The 22,140-nt window shown below is 43.3% G+C and overlaps 1 protein-coding gene across 1 annotated transcript in view; it reads left to right on the plus strand.

The window, feature by feature from the left end:
* The window catches only part of LOC131696711 (drebrin-like protein), a gene marked incomplete at its 3' end in the record, with an annotated part of 46,925 nt that extends 24,928 nt beyond the window's left edge, over nt 1–21,997 (plus strand). The window contains exons 2-6 of the mRNA XM_059020746.1: nt 4,379–4,434; nt 4,981–5,093; nt 9,511–9,585; nt 21,329–21,466; nt 21,908–21,997. Coding sequence (XP_058876729.1) covers nt 4,379–4,434; nt 4,981–5,093; nt 9,511–9,585; nt 21,329–21,466; nt 21,908–21,997 — 472 coding nt within the window. The remainder of the gene's footprint in view (nt 1–4,378; nt 4,435–4,980; nt 5,094–9,510; nt 9,586–21,328; nt 21,467–21,907) is intronic.
* Between the last annotated feature and the right edge of the window lie 143 nt (nt 21,998–22,140).

Genomic DNA, 22,140 nt, shown 5'->3' on the forward strand with positions numbered 1-22,140 from the left:
TCTATGTGGCTTAATGTAAAGGAGAAGGAGCCTCAGCCTCTGGTATGGTATTAATGGTATTGATAATAAGAAAGCTTGTGTCAGCACCCTCTGAATAAGCAGCTGGAAGCATGCAGCAGTTTCTAAAGGAGTGCGGAAGGATAAACGTTTGTTTATTGAAGTGTGTTTTCTTGGCAGGGCTTTTTCAATTCAGGAGGTATTTCAGGTGTTTAATAAAACATTGCAGTGGCAGACAGCCTGTGCGTGTTTGTGCAGTTGTGCTTGGAAGAGAGCACTAGCTGTTAGGGGATGATGGAACATGTTGAGCCTGGAGTGTGGGAGATAAAGTGACACTCCAGCACTCCAACCCTGGGGTGCTTGCTTAACTCTCTTCACATTAACACTTACTGCACTGGAGGTTAACAAAATATATATGCACACCACAGACTTAGGACTGAGGGAAGCCGTCACTTCTTCACACAGTGAGTGGTGAGGGTATGAAATGGACTACCTAGTCATGTTGTTGAGGCTGAATGACTTGGATCCTTTAAGACCCAACTTGATAATGTTTTGAGATCAATCAGCTACTGGGAACCGGAGGAGCTTAGGTGTGCCGAATGACCTGCTCTCGTTTGTAAGTTGTTTTATGTTCTTATGTACACACTAACTAGACGCTTATTCTCAAAGAAGAAGCACAATCTGCTGAGTGACCTTCTCAATGATAAATAAAATAAATGAACTTTCAGGAAGTGTTACAATGCTAAAACAGTGCTTCCCATTTAATAAACAATATACAGCAGTGAAATAAAACATTCAAGTAACAAACCCCAAACAAAGCGAGTGAACTACTAATTCATTTGGACTGGGTTTATTTTTTAGTGCAGAAATGCCAAGCAAACACAACAGTGCTACAGTAGGAAGATTAAAACATTCATATTAAAAGGATCTTGTTGTTTATATTGAACTGTGTTAGCAATCAGAGCCTCTGTATACTATTTAGTAATAGTGTCGGTCCCCCCATTTGATACATGATGTGCCCTGTGCTTCACTTTGGGACTCTGGGATGATATTGCTCAAGCAGACTATCTCTGCTGATTCCAGCCTGCTGCACTGCCCTGTTTTATAAGTGTTCAAAGTGCAGTCCTGAGAGTATCGCTCTCAGAATACTCTACCAACACGCAGTCCTTGGAGTATCCTTGAGAAACTTCACAGAAACGTCCTTGGGATTAAGAGACATGCTGACATTTGTACTTTGATTCCATACCCCACGCTGAACCCCTCTCAATTGGAAATGCCACTGATTCCAGGTAGCGTCTGTACCCTGACTGATGCTTTTTTAATTTAAATAAATCTGCGTTTAATAGATTGAACAATTAAATCTTTAGTGTAAAGACATGTCTCCTACCCTCTATCCTTGTTCTGGAACTCAACACATCTGGAGTGCTGCAGTCTAGAATTAACAATCTGTACGTCTCGCAGTGTATAGATTCTAAAACACAACAGAGTTATTGGTGGAAAAAAACATGCTGCACAGGACATGTGTACACTGGAGATTAACCTTTGGATTTCACCTCATGACACGTCATCTGTCAGGGAATCGCTTGTAGAATGCTTTAAACACGGCAGGCTGCAATGTGAAAACTCTTTTGTTTTATTTTTTGGCTACTCTCTGGAATAGATCCTTGAGGGCCAGACCCACGTGGAAGTGTTGGCACAGCAGCAGATTTCTCAGGTGTATTCCTTCCAGAGAAAACAAAGGAGGGGAGTTGATAATCGAGTGCTCTAATGCTCATTATTAGTAATAACAAAAACACAAACATATCTTGTTAGCATAACAACATAAGTTACTTCAAATCTTTCTACAGATAGTTTAATTTTCCACACTTTTTCACTGTGTTTTAGTGTTTTTGCATTCTGTCTCTCTCTCTCTCTCTCTCTCTCACACACACACACACACACATGTTTGCATTCCTATATTTGTGGGGACTTCTCATTGACTCTAGCTATATTTTTATTTACTATTTCTAACTCCAGTCAGACAAAACTCCACACAGGGTGAAAGTCGACAATAAACAAACTTTAAAAAAAATTTTTAAGGCATATTTAGTTCTTAAAAAGGTGTTTTACAAAGTGGGGACATCCCCACTTTGTACTATCTTTTTGGGGACATTTTTTCAATTTTTGTCCGCACATTGATAGTAATACCTGCCCACACACACACATGCACGCACGCACACACGCATGCACACACACACACAAACACACACACGCACACACACACACACACACACAGGAAGCTTTTCATTCTCACATCTCCACAACTAAAAGGTTTCTTTTGATTCCCAGGACCGTTATTGCCTTGAAACAACAGAGTTTAAAAAAAAACAAGGATAATTAAGATCGTAATTTCTGCCCATTGAATCCTGATAATAAACCTGAAATTGTTTTTCAGAGTGGAGCTGTAGTTATTTAATTGAAAACCTGGCCTCTTCTAGACCTGTACTGAACAGTGGGCTGGTTTTAACTTGCCTACACTCCGCCAGAAGGCAGACAGTGGTTGGAAAGCCACAGATAAAGGGATTAGAACAAGAAAGAAACACATGCAAATGTAATTCTTTCAATTACTGTCAGATCTTCCCAAGACGTGTATTACTGCTTTTTCACAGGAGCCTGTTGTTCACACACTCAGACTGCCACCTGTTTAAGATAATCTGTAATTCAATTACAGTGATGCTGTAACTAATAGCTGCTCTCGCACCCAGGTGCCGATCCTGGCTGGGGGCCCACATGCTTGTGGCACTGCACTGGCCTCAGCGTTCCGGGGGGTTAAGGGAGGAGGACTGTCTGGGTTTAGTTCAGCAAGCACTAACGGTCAGAGACGCTGCACTGGGCCCCCGTCCTCAGGGTTCACTAACTTGACAGAGGGAATGGAGCTCACCCTTTTATCATCAGTCCTCCGTATTGTAAAGTGGGTTCCAGCAATGAGGCGGCATTTGAATTACGGATTTCAATCTGGCAGAACAGGAGTAAAGTCATTGAAAAAAAAGGTGGCCTTCAAGTTTTTGTAAATGTTACAGTATTACGTGTAATTGAGCATGGCCCTTATCAAACAGGGAGGCTGTGTGGTCCATGGTTAAAGAAAAGGGCTTGTAACCAGGAGGTCCCCGGTTCAAATCCCACCTCAGCCACTGACTCATTGTGTGACCCTGAGCAAGTCACTTAACCTCCTTGTGCTCCGTCTTTCGGGTGAGACGTAATTGTAAGTGACTCTGCAGCTGATGCATAGTTCACACACCCTAGTCTCTGTAAATCGCCTTGGGTAAAGGCGTCTAATAAATAAATAAATAAATAAATAAATAAATAAATAAACAGCACTACTGAGGTTTACATGTGTGTACTGCCTTGGTCCACTGACACACAACACAAGAAATAGCATTTAAGCAGTGTCTTTAAAACTCAGTAGTCTATGTGTCCTCCCTCCCCTTGCCCTATAGTGTAGAAGAGTACTGAGGAATGTAGCGGGTTCCTCGTGGCTCTCCCAGTAAAGGTACTATTGCAGGGAGGGCAGGGTGACTCATGCCATTAGGAGCTTTCTGGTTCGTATACTGGTGTGGTCTGGTTTCCGAGCTTGACTTGGGAGACACAGGGAGCAATCGTCCGGGGGTAGTACACGTCATAATGCTTCAACGACCCACTAGTGGAGACTTGCCTCTTGGTTCAGTAGCTCTGTAATATTCATTGCTCAGGTTTGATGGGTGAATGAGGCAATAACAAAGAAAAAAAGAATAATATGGTACAGCATGAGTGCAGAGCTCTTTCACTGGTTTAAAATGGCATTTGATGCAATGTCCTCTTAACGAGTCCTTTGTTCAAGGAAACAGTTCTGTTCCAGGAATTGAATGTTCTAGGGATAGAAGGAGGCACTTTAGATGGACTATATTTTCTTAAAAGCAAACGGTGAGGTAATGTGAGACACTTCTTGCTCTGACACGAAATTGGCCTAATAAGCTGTCAGACAGGTTCAACCTGTCAGTAAAATGTTTTATTTGCACAGTAATTCAATCTGTAGCAGGCAAATATTCCCAGTGAATCACCTGTGAACTAACACACTAATGCCTGCCATTCCAAACTAATGCAGTACTTCAGGTTTGTACAGGGGCCCTGAATTCTATTGAGACCCTGCTTCGGTGGACCTGGAGCAGGGCATAGCATCTAAAGAAACACTGGAAAACCAGAATAGACTAGACTTGTCCCTAAAAGAGACTACAAGATGCCTCTGGCAATATATTAAAACAATCTTTTCCTGTGTATACACGCTTGAGTGAGGTGGATGACTATATTCAAACCTGGTGGGTCCTCCTTATCTGATTTCATATTGTCTTCCTCTTTCTGTCTTTAGGGCTCTGTTCACTTACGATGGAACCAGCAACAAACTCAAACTCTCAGACTCAGGAGGTAAGATTTGCAATGACAATATGCAAAGTTCAGGAGATTATTAATATGATGAGTATTAGTATTTGTGTATGATAGCCTCTTTAGCAGTGGTTCCTGTGTATTCAGCAAGCCTCTTCTACCTGTACCATCTACCCCCCCCCCCCATCCAGACAACCCCGTTTATATATCTCCCCATACCCACTTCCTAGTTACAGTATTCACGTGCATATGCAGACACTCTAACCAATGCACTTTGCTTCTGTGAACTATATCTAGAAACAATATATAGGGATCCCAAGAGCAATGTTTATGAAGAGCAATGTTTATAAACGTTATTAAAAGTATAGAAATTCCACAAGAGCAGTACAAAGGAACACATGGGCTATCTGCCACCACTTACAAGGAACTTACTTTTAACCAACTACGGGAAATGTCAACAGGAAGCGCGAGACTGTGCAACACAACCAAATCTGCTATGAATTCAGGGAATTGTTGTATTCCTTGGGGTGTCCCCTTCAATGCAGTGGTGCAATGCCTGTTCTTCATTCTCTCTCTCTCTCTCACTAGCCGGTGGCGCGGCGGAGCTGGCAGGGAAGCTCCACAGCAGTCGGCCGCTCTACGGGTTCTGTCGTGTGGAGGCTCCGGGTTCGGGTCAACCCCGGCTCGTCATGATCATCTGGGTGAGTGACTGTCCGGAGGTTCACACAGACTGGGCCCTGCTCACAAAACTCCAGACTGCCCATTCAGTACAGCCTGATATTCATCCGACTTTTTTAGACTGCTTAACAAAATCATTTTAGATTGCTGCAGCTATGGAATACCAGTGTGTGTTGCTTAATATTATTGTAATACATTTGTAAAAAATATGAATATTTCACCATTTTACCAATGCTACCATTTGCCCTAAGCTCAGAACCATTGCATTGCTATTGAAGATCACTCTAAGGGAATAGTTAAGGTGAGAAAATAGACTTATTACAAGAGCCAGCATGTCTCAACTTTTCATGTAATCATGTTGTCTAAGTTAATAAACTAGCTGCGTTCGTGAGTAATCTATGTAAAATATTCAAGACCATCAAACTGGTGACCCTTGCAGCCAGCCCCTGACCAGTGGCAGATGGCTAATGAACCCCCTTGCAGTCATGAGCCATTAACTGCAGGAGCAGCTGGATCATATTTGGAGATTTCTGGCTGGGCATGTTTTTGGGAGGGGATCGCTGTTGCCATGACGAATGGAATCTTGTCAGGGGTCAGGGGTCAGAGGTCACATCTGGAGCATGTCAGACATGGGCTGACAATTCACCCAGAGTCCCGCAGACTCAGCTGTTGAACACATCCTGTTTGTTCAGCATCTGGCTCCCACACACATATACACATACAGGGCTACATGCACAAATACAGACACGCATACACACACATACACATACAGGCATGCACACAGACAGACAGACATACACACACACACACACACACACACACAAATACAGACACGCATACACACACACTCATGCATACATATGCACGCACACACACACATACACACAGACACGCATACACAAACATACACACACAAAAACACATGCAGGCATAGACACACATGCTTACTGCACACATGCCCTTTTCACAAAACCTTAAGGACTGTTTTTTTTCAGCTATTAGGAACCGGATAAGCACTGATGGGTGGCAACGCCTCCTTTCGTTCATACATTTTCTCATCTTTTTGTGTTCTTATAACTGCACCTGGTTCCAGTATATTCGTCCGGGGGGCATTCCTTGTGAGAACATGACAGAACAGAGAGAGGTGTCGCACCCCAGACTGGGTTTCATTCTACAGGGAGCAGTATAGCTTTCGATGCTGCAGAATGGCATTGCCTTCAGGCTGGCACTTCAAAAACATCAAATCTGCTGTGTGGCTCTCAGCCCAGTGGCTTCCTTCCCTGTGTTGATCTGCACCCTCGGGAAACATGTCTAATCTCATACAGAGGATCAGGGAGCGGCACTGGGAGAGTACTGCAATGTCTGATCACATGCAGAGGATCAGGGAGCGGCACTGGGAGAGTACTGCAATGTCTGAACACATGCAGAGGATCAGGGAGCGGCACTGGGAGAGTACTGCAATGTCTGATCACATACAGAGGATCAGGGAGCGGCTGGGAGAGTACTGCAATGTCTGATCACATGCAGAGGATCAGGGAGCGGCGCTCGGAGAGTACTGCAATGTCTGATCACATACAGAGGATCAGGGAGCGGCGCTGGGAGAGTACTGCAATGTCTGATCACATGCAGAGGATCAGGGAGCGGCTGGGAGAGTACTGCAATGTCTGATCACATGCAGAGGATCAGGGAGCGGCGCTGGGAGAGTACTGCAATGTCTGATCACATGCAGAGGATCAGGGAGCGGCGCTGGGAGAGTACTGCAATGTCTGAACACATGCAGAGGATCAGGGAGCGGCACTGGGAGAGTACTGCAATGTCTGATCACATGCAGAGGATCAGGGAGCGGCGCTGGGAGAGTACTGCAATGTCTGATCACATACAGAGGATCAGGGAGCGGCGCTGGGAGAGTACTGCAATGTCTGATCACATGCAGAGGATCAGGGAGCGGCTGGGAGAGTACTGCAATGTCTGATCACATGCAGAGGATCAGGGAGCGGCGCTGGGAGAGTACTGCAATGTCTGATCACATGAAGAGGATCAGGGAGCGGCACTGGGAGAGTACTGCAATGTCTGATCACATGAAGAGGATCAGGGAGCGGCACTGGGAGAGTACTGCAATGTCTGATCACATGCAGAGGATCAGGGAGCGGCGCTGGGAGAGTACTGCAATGTCTGATCACATGCAGAGGATCAGGGAGCGGCACTGGGAGAGTACTGCAATGTCTGATCACATGCAGAGGATCAGGGAGCGGCACTGGGAGGGCACTGCAATGTCTGATCACATGCAGAGGATCAGGGAGCGGCGCTGGGAGAGTACTGCAATGTCTGAACACATGCAGAGGATCAGGGAGCGGCGCTGGGAGAGTACTGCAATGTCTGATCACATGCAGAGGATCAGGGAGCGGCTGGGAGAGTACTGCAATGTCTGATCACATGCAGAGGATCAGGGAGCGGCGCTGGGAGAGCACTGCACATACCCTGAGATCTCAACAACAGCAACAGCAGCACCTATTGTCATACCAGAACCGAATCAACACATGTATCCCACGGAGATCTGGCAGATATGTCCTAATGTCAAACATCTGTACACATGCTGTCTAGCAATGGGAACCATTTCACAGAAACGCACTGGGATATGCTGTGTCTGCGTCCCAAGCAACACACTCTTACAGTTGCACTCAAAGGAATGGTATACAGTAGTATACAGTAGATGATTTTTCTTGCTAAAAATATTATTGATCCCCTACATTATGCAGTCAAATGGTGGATTCATTGAGGTATGATACTCCTATAGCCTTTCATTGCTATAAGTTAAGACCATACAGACAAGGTAAATATCTAAAGTAATGGCTGATAATAAGTATATTTACTGCTGTGAGAAACTGGTAAACTGCCTTTTCAAAGTTTAGCTTTCTTTGCATTTCATTTTTTTAACCTGGACATTCCACCTCAATGTCCAGCAGTCCTGTATGGTATCAAGTCAATGTAGTGCCCTGTAATGGAGCTTCCTGACTGGTAGATAGAAGCTCTGATGTTTCTTATGCGCTCAAAATATCAGCATTCAGGGCTGTGAACAAGCTGTTATTCAGGGACTCCTATCTGAACAGGACATTCCGGAACGATGGCCTGATGTTCTAGAGTCCTCTGCACGCATTTAACAAACTCTGGAAAGTTGATGAAATAGATTTGTATCTTTGTGTACATAGCTCGCTAAATGCATTGCTTAAAAAGTAATACAGTCTGTTTCGTGATTATTTATGCATCTTTGAAAACCATAGAGGCAGGCAGCGACTTGCAAACCAAGAGCTAGCTTCTCGCTATTTCCATCTGAAAGCACTGCAGTTATTGTTTTGCATATTATCCTGCATCTTGACCGCTGTTACCGCCTCTTCAATTTGCTTCATAAAGCAACTCCAGCTCAGATACTGCCACTGTTTTTTATTTCACAATTCTTAGATTAAGATTAGACGCTGCTCTTTCATATCCATTCTTACGTTTGTTACATTTTAATCTATGTTTGAGAGACGCTTAACTGTGCTGAAACATGCTTATGAGAGCTTCCCTCTCTGTCCGTATGTATGTTAAATAATAGAAATCTATCTAGAAACGCGCTTATCCAAGTTTGATGAAGCTAGGTGTGTACATTCACCGGCACATTATCAGAAATATTCAATCACCTGTGTTGGGAATTCAGGTACTTTTTCTTTGACTGTTTTATTTATACCTTTTCAACAAAGGTGACTTTATATTGATTATTGTAAAGGAAAACGTGCCTTTTTAAAAACAATGTATTTGGTTTGTTAGTTTTGTGGCTTCTGCAAACACATGCTGGTGCACTGGTTTGCATCGTGCAATAGACTGCTTGTGGGATGCAAAAGTCTGCATTTGACAATATTCAAATCCCTTACCTGCTTTCCTTATAGTCTGTCGTGTCTTTGAACAAGATGCACCACACCTCTGCAAATGAGCAGATACGCATCAGCAGGTTTGTATGAGGTGTTTGGTGTATTTGCTTCATTATTTTTTTCAGCCTGAAGCAGGCCTTTCGAGAGCCAGGAGTTACAGTATCTTTGTACTGCCCTGAAGTAGATGCATGTATGGATGCACATCACAATTACATTTTTAGATACTGTATCTCTTCAGAAGTGCACGCCCCAGTTTGGTGAAATGATGTACGGACATTATTTTCATGAAGCTGTTCCTCTTACTGTGCTGGGAGGGTTGGTCACATGCTTTTCCCATGGATATACTATGCATTTACCATAGTTTACCTGGTGTGCCATATTTATTAATACAGTATGCTTTACCTCACTATCTGTAAAGCTTACCTATGCTTTACAGTAGCACACTTTCACTTTGCTATGCTTTTATAAGGGTGTACAAGCTTGTTCTTATAAACAGTAAGGAACAATAAAGGCTGTGTGTTTTATTGTGTTGCAGGTGGGAGAGGGTGTGGAGGAGCCCAGGAGGACAGTGTGTGCCGGTCACATCCCAGCCATCAAGAACTTCTTCAAGGTACAGTAGGGGTGCTGCTGAAAGGGGTGGGAGCTAACCTTCCCATGGCCAACAGGGCACTGCCAGAGCCTTGCTGTTTCCTGAATGACTGCCTCTCTATTCCTTTCTATTGAAAGTCTACGCCAATGCGTTTTACAACAGGTATTTCAGTTCCTAACTAAGTTTCTGTTTAGCACGGCTGAATTCCTCACTAAACACTGAGTAGCTTGTGTAGCTGAGAGACGTCGTGTTTCACACTTCAGCACTGTAGTTCTCTCACAGCTGTTACCATGGTGATTTTAGTGTTACTCCACTTGTGATGACATTCTGGTGGCTGATGGGAGCTGCTGTTCTACAGTGAGCTGTTTGAGTCTCTCTGTTCCTTACAAGAGTTTCCCACAGGAAAAGCACAGCAAAGTGTGATAAAGCACAGTTAAAACATTGTAAAGCATGGTTAAGCTTGGTTAACTTCCCAGGGAAGTATGGTCAATTGTATTAAAAAAAACAAAAAACATGTCAAACCATGGTAAACTTTAGTAAATACATAGTATAACCATAGTAAACTTTTATAAAGGGTTTCTTAGTTATATCAGAGTTCATGTTACAAAATATGTCACGTTTTACCTAAAGCCATTGGATTGTCATAGCATAAAGAACACAAATAGGCACAGGCAAACACATATTGATAACAAAACAGAGTCATCGCCAGTCTGTAAAAGATCCACTCCACACGGCACAAGGTTGTTTTTCTGAACCCTCCAACAGGTAATTCAGTCACAGCTGACAGCACAAGAAAACAAAGTAGACATTACAACTGACATTGCACTAATGGATCTGCCACTGAGTCTCATAAAAAAACAAACTGCAGCTCTTTACAGCACTGACTTTTAGAAATTAAATGTTTAAAGCATTTGGGTTGTTAAAAATGCAGCTGTTTTATCTTCTTAAAGGCTTCTTTAAAACTAGCTTTTACACCATAGATCCCGTATACAAGTTTACTGCCACAGATCATGGTAACAGACCAGCAAAGTGTAATATTGTATAGTGGGTACACAGTGAAACACACTAATGTGTAGTGTAAGTGCGGGAAAAGTGTGGTACACTGTGGGGGGTCCCCGAGTGGCTCATCCGGTAAAGGCACGACAGTGTGGTGTGCAGGGTGATTCATACAGTCATGGGAGAGCAGGTCTGTGTCCTGGCTGTGCACCCATCTCCACTGGAGATTCCACTGTGTTGCACTGGTTCAGGCACTCCCCTGGTTAAGGGAGACAGATTGTCAGGGACTGTTTCTCCTCACACTGCAAAGTGCTCTGTGAGCTCAAAGACCTGCAGGGCTGGCCTTTGTACCCCAGGGGCGACAAGAGGCGATTGTCTTGACCTTCGCTTTACTCTAAAATTCCCGGCATGCCATTGTGATAAATAGTTTTAAGGGATATCAAAGAATGTAATCTCTGTTCAATAGCTGTGTTGGCATCTCATTTTGATTCTTAATTTCGCCTGGCAGTCACCGATGCTCTGATTAAATGCTGATTACAGGAACAGGAAAACAGCATCCGCATTGTTACAGGTGGGAGTGTTGACTTGAATACAGAGTGAGGAGCAGAATGCAATGCCTGCTTGTCTTGAGCAACATCACAGTGTTGCCAAGGATAATGTGTTAAATATATTGGGTTTCATTCCCAAGCTGATTTATGTGTGAATAAAACACAGGATACAGCAAAGTTACAGTATCGCCTTTGTTGTAAACACTAGTGGGTGTCCCGTCACACTGTAAACCTGTAGTGTAGCTTATAGCTTTCATTCTTTCAAATGTTTCAAACCAGCTGGCAGTCTGAGAATGCCATGCATTGTTGCGGCAGAGATGAGTTTGCAATTAAACAGGAAAACAAAAAAAAAAAAATACAAAAATCAGCTATCGCCACAGCCTTCCAACAATAAACAACCTGGGAAGTTTAAAATGCTCTTTATCACTCGTTTAAAAGCATCGAAGGAAACTGCATTCCTTTGAGATGGAAAGGGAGGAGTGGGGGGTCTGACCCGTAGTGCTGTATCAGCAATGCACTCTCTGTCTTAATGAGCTGAGATTCGGCATGTGAGGGAGGCCTGAAAAAGAAAACAACATCCCACAGGAATCAGTCACAACAGCAGATTACACTCAGCCACGTTAATGGGCTCTAAACACTATTTTTAGTTCAGAAATAGTGATTACGATCTTAGAGCAGTCGCACAACTTTGCACAATCATGTTAGTTATGTGAGAATCGAGGATTGAGGTTTTACCAAAGGATTATGAATTAGGGGAACACAGTTTAAAGGAGCTGTTTCGATTATTGCATGAGGGAAACAGAAATACAGTGAAATCATGTTTACGCTCCTTCATTTTGACCACAGTCAGTGAAACAGTATGTTTTGTGTGTGTTGAACAGAAAAGGCAATGCAATTTTGATAAGAGCGTGCAGCTGATTAAATAACCAGTATTTCACTGTATTTCATTCACATACCAAATGAACACAGAAACAACTAAAACAAGACCGTCAACGCAGAACATGTTGCACCTAAATCAGATAACATGGTCTGATTTATACTATAATTATAGCATTATTACAACAGTGAATATTGGCTTAAGGCTCTATTTTGAGGAGTTTTATTTCATAGCTCAGACTTCCATTACAAAGAAAGGTCTCCACTGTCCTGTTAGGAAGGCTTAGTGAAGGCTATTAAAGCAGGCTTTACACTGTGACGACTCAATAAAAATGTTTCTTTTAACAAAGAAAAACAGACAATAGAAACAATATGTCTGCTTAGCTTACTTCACTTCAGTGTGAGTTCTTTGATCCTTTTGATTTCTTTGATTTCTATGGCAATACTGCACTGCTTTAAGAAAAAGGTTTCCACAGATATCCTTCATGTGGAAGACTGTCTGAGTGTGCCAGTCTGACGGTTTCTGTGTTGAGTGAATAATTACATTTGCTTTGTTTTTAACAGCATTGTTCTGAAACGTCGCTGAGACTTGTCAGGTTTGTCGTACAGTGGCGCTGGATGTTTACAAGTGAACTGCCTGGACAGTTCCGATTCACAGCACTGAAGAGCTGCTTTCAGGGCTCTGTGATCGATTTGAGGAAGATGACAAATCCTTTCCTCCTTTTCTCCTGTGAATGGGGGCCCCACTAGGCTAGGTTGTATCTACAGAGCAGTGAAAAACAGAAATGTTACGCTGTAATTCTTAATAGCACCGCATATGTCACCTTAAAGTGCCATAGTCTAGTTCATGACTTTCATTTTACACTAATTGTTAATATAAAATGGTGTCATTACCTTTTACATGTGTGTAACAATAATTAGGCCTCCTGATCTTTTAGATCACATTCTAAATTTTTAAAGGGATTTGTTTCTTTCTTATGTAAAAGTCCTTTTCCGAGCAAAGTAGCCATGGAAGTGATCCTGTGTGCGGGTGGGAGGAGGGAGGGGCCACCCTTAGCCTCTGCCCAGCGCCCCCCCACAAGTGCGGGTGGGAGGAGGGAGGGGCCACCCTTAGCCTCTGCCCAGCGCCCCCCCACAAGTGCGGGTGGGAGGAGGGAGGGGTCACTCTGCGGTATTACACTTTGCTGTGCTTTTACTGTGGGACACTTTTATAAGGGTTAGCTTATCGTGTTTGTTTGTTTTTTAATGTGCTTTACCATACCTCTCAGGCTTTGCAATGCTTACCTATGCCTCACCATGCTTTAACTGCACTTTATTAAACTTTAGTCTGCTTTTGCTGTGTTAAATGCACTATAAACTAAGGGTTATTGTAAACACTTTTTTAAAAGTCTTCTGGCATGGAGCTCTGTGTCTAAGCAAACACCTTTGTTACACCAGAGTGTAACCATGAGCCTGTCCCTCTCCAGCACTCTGCCCTGGTTAATGTAAGACATGCAGCGCCTCAGCAAGAAATACGACTCGCAACTAATGTGGTATTTCTTACATCCACTGGGGGCTGAGAGTTGCAGGGGGAGAGGTGAATGGGTTAATCCATCCCCATACTAACTTGCTCTTCAAGTTTTTATCTTGATTTGGCATCAGAAAATCATATCTCAGGAGGTCAGTTTAGGGTTGACTTTGGGTCTTCAGTTTGACATTAACCTGTTTGGGCAGCTGTCAGTTATACATCCAGTGCACTGCAACCACAAAGACGGATTTGTAAAGTTTATCAACTGTTTAAATAGCGTACCTGTTTATTTGCAGTTTTCCTGTGCTTTTCCCATGGTTATACTATACATTTACCACAGTTTCCCTGGTTTGCCATGCTTATTAATGTGCTTTACCATACCTCGATACTCTTTACAATGCTCTTACCTATGCTTTACAGTGCTTTATTACAGTAAGGGAGATGCTGTTTTTCTGCAGCGGTTCTGCTCTCCGGGAGTTGTTTTTTTTCAGCTGCCATCTCTAGTTAAACACTGTGATTTATTACGATTGAAAACCTCACGGCTAGAGAATGTCCCCTTAGGGGAGCATTTCACACACCCAGGGCGTCACTGATTTGTCCACATGTTTGAAATATGGTGATACTTTATCTGATCGAACAAGTAGCTGTACATATCTTTTTGTAGTTTGTGTTACCTGGAGCACAGCAGGAATTTAAAAATTGTACCAGGATTACATTAACAAAAGATTGGTAGGCACACTAGAAGAAACAACCTATTGTTTACATACTCATTTGTGTGTGTTTACCAGTGTGCATCAACAATAGAATCTTTATAGGTTAAACATGTTTTTATAGCGATCCAGAGTGACAAACCTGGTAAAGGCATGGCCACGTGGTGTGCAGGGAAAGTCAAACAGTCAGGGGAGTGCAGGTTTGTGTCCTGTTGACGACATTTGCTGTGTCCTACACCGAACGTTACTTTTGGTCTGGTGCTCCCGTGGGGTGGGAAAGCTAAATCAACAGGGACTGTTTGTGCTTCTCACCCTACTGGTGCCTGTTGAGCTTGAGCAGACACCTGCAGGTAGCTCTCCGACATCTCCTGGGTGTAAAGAGGCAGTAAGCTTGGGGAGGTGACTGCAGGACCCACTGACCTTCATTTCTCATTAACTGCTGTGGGGAGGGAACATAAGTGAGCGTTTTGAAGAAGGAAGAAGAAGAAGAAGAAGAAGAAGAAGAAGAAGAAGAAGAAGAAGAAGCTTCTGCCTGTCTGATGGAAAGTTTTCTTCAGGACAGGGTACTGAGGCTGGCCATACAAGGAGACTTGGACAGGAGTCACAAGCTGATTCCTGCCGGGTTTTGGCGTTGGGACTCCTAATGTTTATTAGCCACATAAATACTGAAAACAAGATCTCCTGGTTTGCAGACAATACTATACATGGAGGCAGAGCCCATATCAAGGGAAACTCACATGATGTTCAAGGCAGGGAACAAAGGACCACAAACATGGAGCATGAGTGAAACAGAGCAGCCCTGTACAGTGACTGTCCACACTCGTCCGCTCTCAGAAGCTGAGCAAGAATGAATCTGGTCAGCAAATTGATGGGAGATCTTCAGTGAGTGGTGTTGGTGACTCAGTAAGGTGTGTGCTCTCTTTCACCCTGTACCTCTGCATCATGTTAGGAGAAACTGGAGTCTGCTCAATTGATCTAAACACCCCAACTGTTTAGAACATTCAAATAAGGCTGAAGTCTGTTTAGTGTATTTCTGCATGGACGGTAATGATTACAGCTGTATTAGCTCAGTTGAATGAACCCCCACCGTCCCTGGGATTAAATTGTAAATATGGTGCCACTGTGTTTATAGCATCTTTTAAAAGATACCATATGTACAAAATAAAGAACCTCCATGATAAAGAGAGCTGAAGTTTTGGTTTCATTTTCTGCATTGTTTGCATTAAATAATGGCTTCAGTAAACGGGGCAATGCAAATCTTGATTTCTGTGGCAGAGGTAGTAATGTTGCTGATTCAAGTACGGCACAGCTTTCAAGGAGAAGGTTCACTACATCAGCAGACAATGGCTTTTCCATACAAGATCTACAGAACGGTTGTGTTTGCAGAGAAGGGGAGGATAGAGAAGTAGAGAATGCAGACAGGAGTAAGGGAATGAGGAAAACATAAAGTGGCTCATGTATTGCTGGCCTAATGGCTTGATTTCCTTATAGAGTGTTTAAAATTCCGGGTGGCCTGTATAAATACTGAAGGAAACAGAACCAGAGAAGTTTCAGCTCTGAGACGTGTGTGTGTGTTTGGAGTTGAACGGCTACTGTTCTGGCATTTTCCCATCCGTGTGTAAATCTGCAGTACGAAGGCTTATTTGAAATGAGTTCCTGCAGTAAAATTCTGTTTAATAGACATTGCATGCCCTAGACTAAGCAGCAAAACAACAATGTTATCCAAATGGATCCTTAACAATGTAGGTATCCAGGAATATATAAAAGATCTAAGAGTCTTTGACAAAGGCTTTATGATAGGTGCTCAGTTTGCAAGTGGTTCAGTATCCAAGACTACAACAATGACATGATAAAAATAACTGCAGATTTCCCTGAAAGAAGATGTTTGTCCTTGAGGAATGGTCACGTATCCCTGTAGCCGTCCTGGCTGCCCATGTTGGCTCTACAGTCTATTCACAGTGTTGTGACGGGTGCTTCTAGGTTGTTTTTTTTTGTCCAGTGGTTACTCTGTCATGCTGTAATAGTTTGATTTGCCTGTTGAAACAGCATCAGCTCGGCTCAGCCAGTGTTTGGGATTTTGGCATTGGTTTTATGGGAAATAATCCTGTTTTGGAAAACTGTTCAATATGACTGCTGTGTGTGCCAGAAAGTAAGTGTGTCACATTGCACAACGGGCCCTGTCACAGTAAAGAACACAGGAACAATACCGAAGACTAACCACAGTGTTGCTTTGAAATCCACCTTGATCCGGCACTGGGCACACCCTCTGGCACCGACCCAGAAAGACATGCTCACGTAGGCTCAGTGCTGGGAAAACAGCCTGCCTGCATCTGAACCACCCAGATGAAGAGCTCTTGAGATGGTGCAGAGGACGGGCCCAGGTGACAGGCAGTCTGTTTCGCCACTTCACTAGGAAAGTGCCCATTCAGTCTAATTGAGTTAATCACGGTATTGTCAGTTCCCACAGTGCTGAATACATACACATTACAAAACCCCCATTCAACTAGGACCCTCCCTTAAATGCACCTATACACAAATGATAAATATGCAGATTGCCGTGCTTAGTAATACTGGGTGGATGAGCCACTTTCCATTACTAAGCTTGTTTAAAATGGCCATGTATGCAGTATGAAGTCATTAAGGATTATAAAGAGCCTATGACATAGCTGTACAGAAAGTGGAGTTGTAGCAGCAGTTCTTGTCCTTTCAGAATAAATTAAGCCCTGCCATATGAAGTGTTGCTGTGTGTACCCTGCTTTACCATGCTTGCCTTGCTCTGCCGTGCCATGCTTTCACTGCCATGTGCATCCTTCCCCAGTCTTTGTTGCGCAGTTTCTTTGAGCAGTTAATGTTTCAGAGTAGATCTTTGCTACTTTTATCACATTTGCATGGTTTTATTCCTCAATGGAACATGCCTTTGCCTTTGCACTTGTTCAACTAGGAAACTGAGAAGTTTGAAAGAAAGAAAGAAAGAAAGAAAGAAAGAAAGGCGATGATAAAATAAACAGTTGCATGTCATCAACAACATGTGAAATGAAGCAGCCAGGCTGAAAACTGGGATTAGTCTTTGATCCTTTGTACAAAGTTCGCTTCAATATCAAAGCTGTGGGGCTGAAATGTGCACCACAGTTTCCCAGCACGGAGGGCCTTGTTAGTCTAATTACAGATACCCTCGGTGCCAGCCTCTGTGCTGCACTATTAAACTAATCTGATTCCAGGAGGACAAGAATGATCTCTATCATCACCTGCTCAATAATTGCTGACTAATAACTTTTACAGGTAAACAGTGAATCATACTGCAGGTGAACAGAGAACACTGGCGAGGCGCCTCTCTGTTCTCCAGATTAGACAGAAAACACACAGGTTCATGACTTGTCAAGACAGGTTATGCATGATAGGATGGAAGACTTAAGAAAATAAATATTGAAGGGTACTGGGCGGAACATCTCTCCCAGACTCTCCTTTCAATGCTGAAATCCCTCGTTTAATCTGCTAAAGCCTATATGTAAAATAGGGCTGGAGTCAGTATTAAATCGAGGGAGGTAATGATGGGTTATATAAGGCACTGTTGAGACTGAATGTATACTGTGTTCAGTATTACCAAAAACAAAATGTTGGCCTTGGAGAGAGTCCAATGAAGAGCAACTAGACTAATCCCAGGACTTAAAGGAATGTGCTTGTTAACCAAGAACAAGAAGAATTAGATGGACCTGACTGAAGTTTTGAACATCTTAAAAGAAACCAGGACCAGAGGAAACATTTGGAATTTAAGTGAAGATAGACTTAGTGGTGAGGTTGTGGGATGGGTTACCAAGCCATGTTGTTGATGCTGAATCACTTGAATCCTTAAGAACCAATCAGCTACTAGGCAGTGGATGAGCAGTGATGGGTCAATTTTTGGTAGATTTTCTTATGTTCTGGAGTCTCAGGCATAGCAGAACCTTGTGAGGAGCTCCCTCTTCTGGTGAAAGGCTGTGATGCGTTCAGTTATCAGTGTTTTAACCTATGGAGCTGACAGAGCCATTGGAGTATTTTATTTTAATCCTGTGGTATTGTGACCTCGGGGCCTTCAGGAAGTTGGAGCCCCAGTGTGTATTTCTTTAGTGTGCCCAGATTGTTCTGCATTGTACATGCTGGAATGTGTCCAGTTCAAACAATGGGATGTTAATTATGCATTTGTGTCAGGAGTGCCTGGGAATTGGCACAGTCGTCAGTTTGTACCACATAGGTTCAGGGTTTGTGGTTCTATTGGTCGGTCCCCATTGTGAAGACCTTTATATTGGGTGCAATCTTCACTGTTGAGAATAATAAATCCAAGAGACTCTTGCAAGTAAAATGAAAGCCACCTTTTATTTGTAGGTTTTGATCAGCAAGCAAAAGACAATCTCAATGCAACTTCGAAAATATCGAGATATGAAGATGAGCTTAATATTAAATATGAACTCTTAGAGGGGTAGGCTATGGCCCAAATAGTGGCTCATTACACCGTGTCAGGGGCACCGACTGTTCAGAGCAGTGGGTTTAGGAACAGGGCATGGAAGAATTTCTAACATTTTATTTCAATCTCAGTTCCTTAGTCTGGCTGCTGGGCTGCACTCCCCTAAAGATGACAGACACATGAAACACAGTCTGCAAGAGTTTCTCAAATATCCATCTTTATTCGGTGTATTATTTCTATATTTGATGCAAACAAACATGCTAAAAAAGAAAGCGTTTTACTCCAAGTCAGTAGCGTTTTTCAAAAGGTAAAAAAACACCCTTTCAAGTTACAAAATTAAACTGACTTAAATGCCTTAAATTAAATACCTGCTTTTTTCTAGTTTTGAAAAAGACTTTGAAAGCCAGCCCCTGAGTCTTTGAATAACTAAAGCTTTGAGACTAGTGCCTCATGTTTTTTTGTTTTTTTTTATTATAATTTTGACACCTGTGAGCTCAGGAACATCCTGAAAACGACACTCTCTGGTCTCTTAGCAACAACAGAATACAATAAAATAATACAACCCGAATGAGCAACAATGTCCCCAATGAAACTTGAACCCTTGGCATGGACACACTGGCATGGCTCCAGACACAGCCCAGTGTGATTAGCTGAGCGGTGGCTGGGTGGAGGATGAGCGTCCCTGTATTAAACCATGGCCCTCTTTTTTAATGCCTGCAGCTGACAAGCGGACAGGCCCTTGCCAACCAGTCTCGAAGCCAGAGGAAAAAGCACATTGTGCTGTAACAAAGAGGTTCCAGCACACAATGGCATTCTCCGTCGCGCACTGTCAGTGCCTCTGCTCTCGCCTTGTTATTCTTCCCCTTCTCCTTCTCCTTTGGTGCCTCAGCCTGCCCTGGCCATGCAGAGAGAGCCTGTCCTGTTGGAGAGGGAGGAAAGCTGCTGACAGAGCTCTGTGCAGTGTCTCCCAGTCCAAAGCAAAACAACACTAAGAGGACAGCCAGCCTCCTCCTCCTCTAAGCTAGCTGGAATCTGCTGATTCAGAGATGAGCGTGCATGTGTGTAAAGTATATTGGCAGTAGTGTCATATGAAACAGGCAGTGTTGTGTAAAGCACAGGCATTACAGATTCTGTTCCCCGGTGTTGAGATGAGACGCTCTATCACCACAAATGCAGACGAGCATAGTGGTTAAGGTGCTTGATTGTGGCGTGTGGTCACCCATTCCAGGTTTTAATACATGCTTGATTAACCCCAGTGTATAGATAACGAGTTTAGGTGTGTCTTACTACACTGCCAGTAAAACCAAGAATGGATCAAACTGCTATGCACTGGGAGTCTAATTTCCATCCCTGTACCACAAGCGAGTGTCTTAATACATCACAAGCAGCAGAGGGCGCTCCTCTCAAGGTACTGCTTTACTCAACAGAGTTCGCAACCAGCCTCCACCCTGTTACACATAGGACAATGACACAAGCCATTGGAAAACCACAGCAGTGTATGCATAGCACCTGCATGCTAGCTGAGTAAACCCTGATTAATCCGAACCCTGGGAGACCAAACAGACCTAAAATCTGAACCATGCTCTGTGCTCAGTGTGTGGAACAGCTGCCTCTGGATGTTTTCATGTGGTTATAACTGATGTTTTATGTAATCTAAGTTTCCATTGCACATCTACCCATTTTCAGATAGAGTCTCCTGGGCAACAGTAATATCCACTGCTGTGTATTTACACGGTACCTTGTGTGGTATTGCTGCCACATAAAAAGAACCAGAACTGTCTTTCTAAAGATAAATGGGGATTGCCTTATTTCAGGCTTTATTATTAACAATGTAATTCCTAACAACGGTAGTCATTTCTGACAACTGAGTTCACGTGCGGGAAACATTCAATAATGCTGCAGATCACACAATTCATAATGAGCTTCAACCAGGAATTCACCATAAACAGACACAGGTCAGGTCACATTTCCTGTTTAAGTTCTAGATGATTTATAAATAACAACTTCATGAAAATTATTTCCAAAAGCTCAACACGTGTGTGTGTGTGTGTCTGTGTGTGTTTTTGTGTGTCTGTCTGGGTCTGTGTGTCTCTCTGTGTCTCTGTGTGTCTGTGTTTGTGTGTGTCTGTGTGTCTGTCTGCGCCTGTGTGTGTTTTTGTGTGTATGTGTGTGTCTGAGTGTGTGTGTGTCTGTGTCTGTCTGTGTCTCTGTGTGTCTGTTTGTGTGTGTCTTTGTGTCTGTGTGTGTGTCTATCTGCGTCTGTGTGTTGGTGTGTGTGTGTGTCTCTGTGTCTGTGTGTCTGTGTGTGTGTGTGTGTGTCTCTGTGTCTGTGTGTCTGTGTGTGTGTGTGTGTGTCTCTGTGTCTGTGTGTCTGTGTGCGTTTTCCAACAACAAAAGCATAACAAGGTATAATAAAGCACAGTGAAAGCATGGTAATGTATAGGCACGCATTGTAAAGCCCAAAGAGGTATGGTAAAGCAAATGAACAACTATGGTAAACCATTAACTATGGTGAATGCATATTATAACCATTCCTTTATTACTAAGATGTAAGCATCTTTAATAATAGGATTATATATAAGGATTCCCATATAGTATTGTAGAAATAGTGAAAGAAAGGTGAGGAATTCAGTGAGAAGCGTTTCTGAATGCTGCAGTTTTGTATCTCTGATCTGTCTGTTCTGTTCAGGAGGCTCACGTCTTCATCAACGCGCACAGCCCAGCCGAGGTGACAGTGGAGAACATCAACAACATCGTCAGCAAGATAGCGCCCCCTGCTGACCGGTTGAGGAGGCAGGCCCGCGTGGCCGACACCAAGGAGACAGTGGTGAGAGCGCCAGGTTGCAGGGGCTCACTGCCACCACAGGGGGCACTGTAGGGCTCAGGAGCCACCACACGGATCAGTAGGCTTTTTTTTTGTTGGGGAACAGTTTGTTGCATTGAGTCTTTTTTTCTCTTTTTTACCCCATACATCCCTATGCCACACATTTTCACATGTATCTGGAAAACCGCATATCCAATTGTGATGAATCTTGTTGGTAACATTGTTCAGCATCCGTTCTTGAGAGTACAGTATTAGATTGTGGCGATATTCTTGGAAATGGAGTTTGATTCCCATTTCACATTTTGTACTACATTGCTTGGGATTGCATATTACTGATACACATGTTTAAAAGATTAGAACTACAGTCCTTAAGGTTGAATCTCGTTGTAAAGAGGTAGTCAGTCTGTCAGCCTGTCCTAATGATCTCCACTCCTCTCTCTCCAGGGCACAAACTACAGGAAGACCAACGCTGCCATGGAGATGAGGCGGGTCAACAGGGAATCCTTCTGGGCAAGATCTGAGGTGAGAGAGACAGCGAGAGGAGAGAGAGAGAGGGAGAGAGAGAGAGAGAGAGAGGGAGAGAGAGAGAGAGAGAGAGGAGAGAGAGACAGAGAAAGAGAGAGAGAGAGAGAGAGAGAGAGAGAGAGAGACAGAGAGAGAGAGAGAGAGAGAGCGAG

Source organism: Acipenser ruthenus, unplaced genomic scaffold, assembly GCF_902713425.1.
Source record: "Acipenser ruthenus unplaced genomic scaffold, fAciRut3.2 maternal haplotype, whole genome shotgun sequence".
Classification (NCBI taxonomy): Eukaryota; Metazoa; Chordata; class Actinopteri; order Acipenseriformes; family Acipenseridae; genus Acipenser; species Acipenser ruthenus.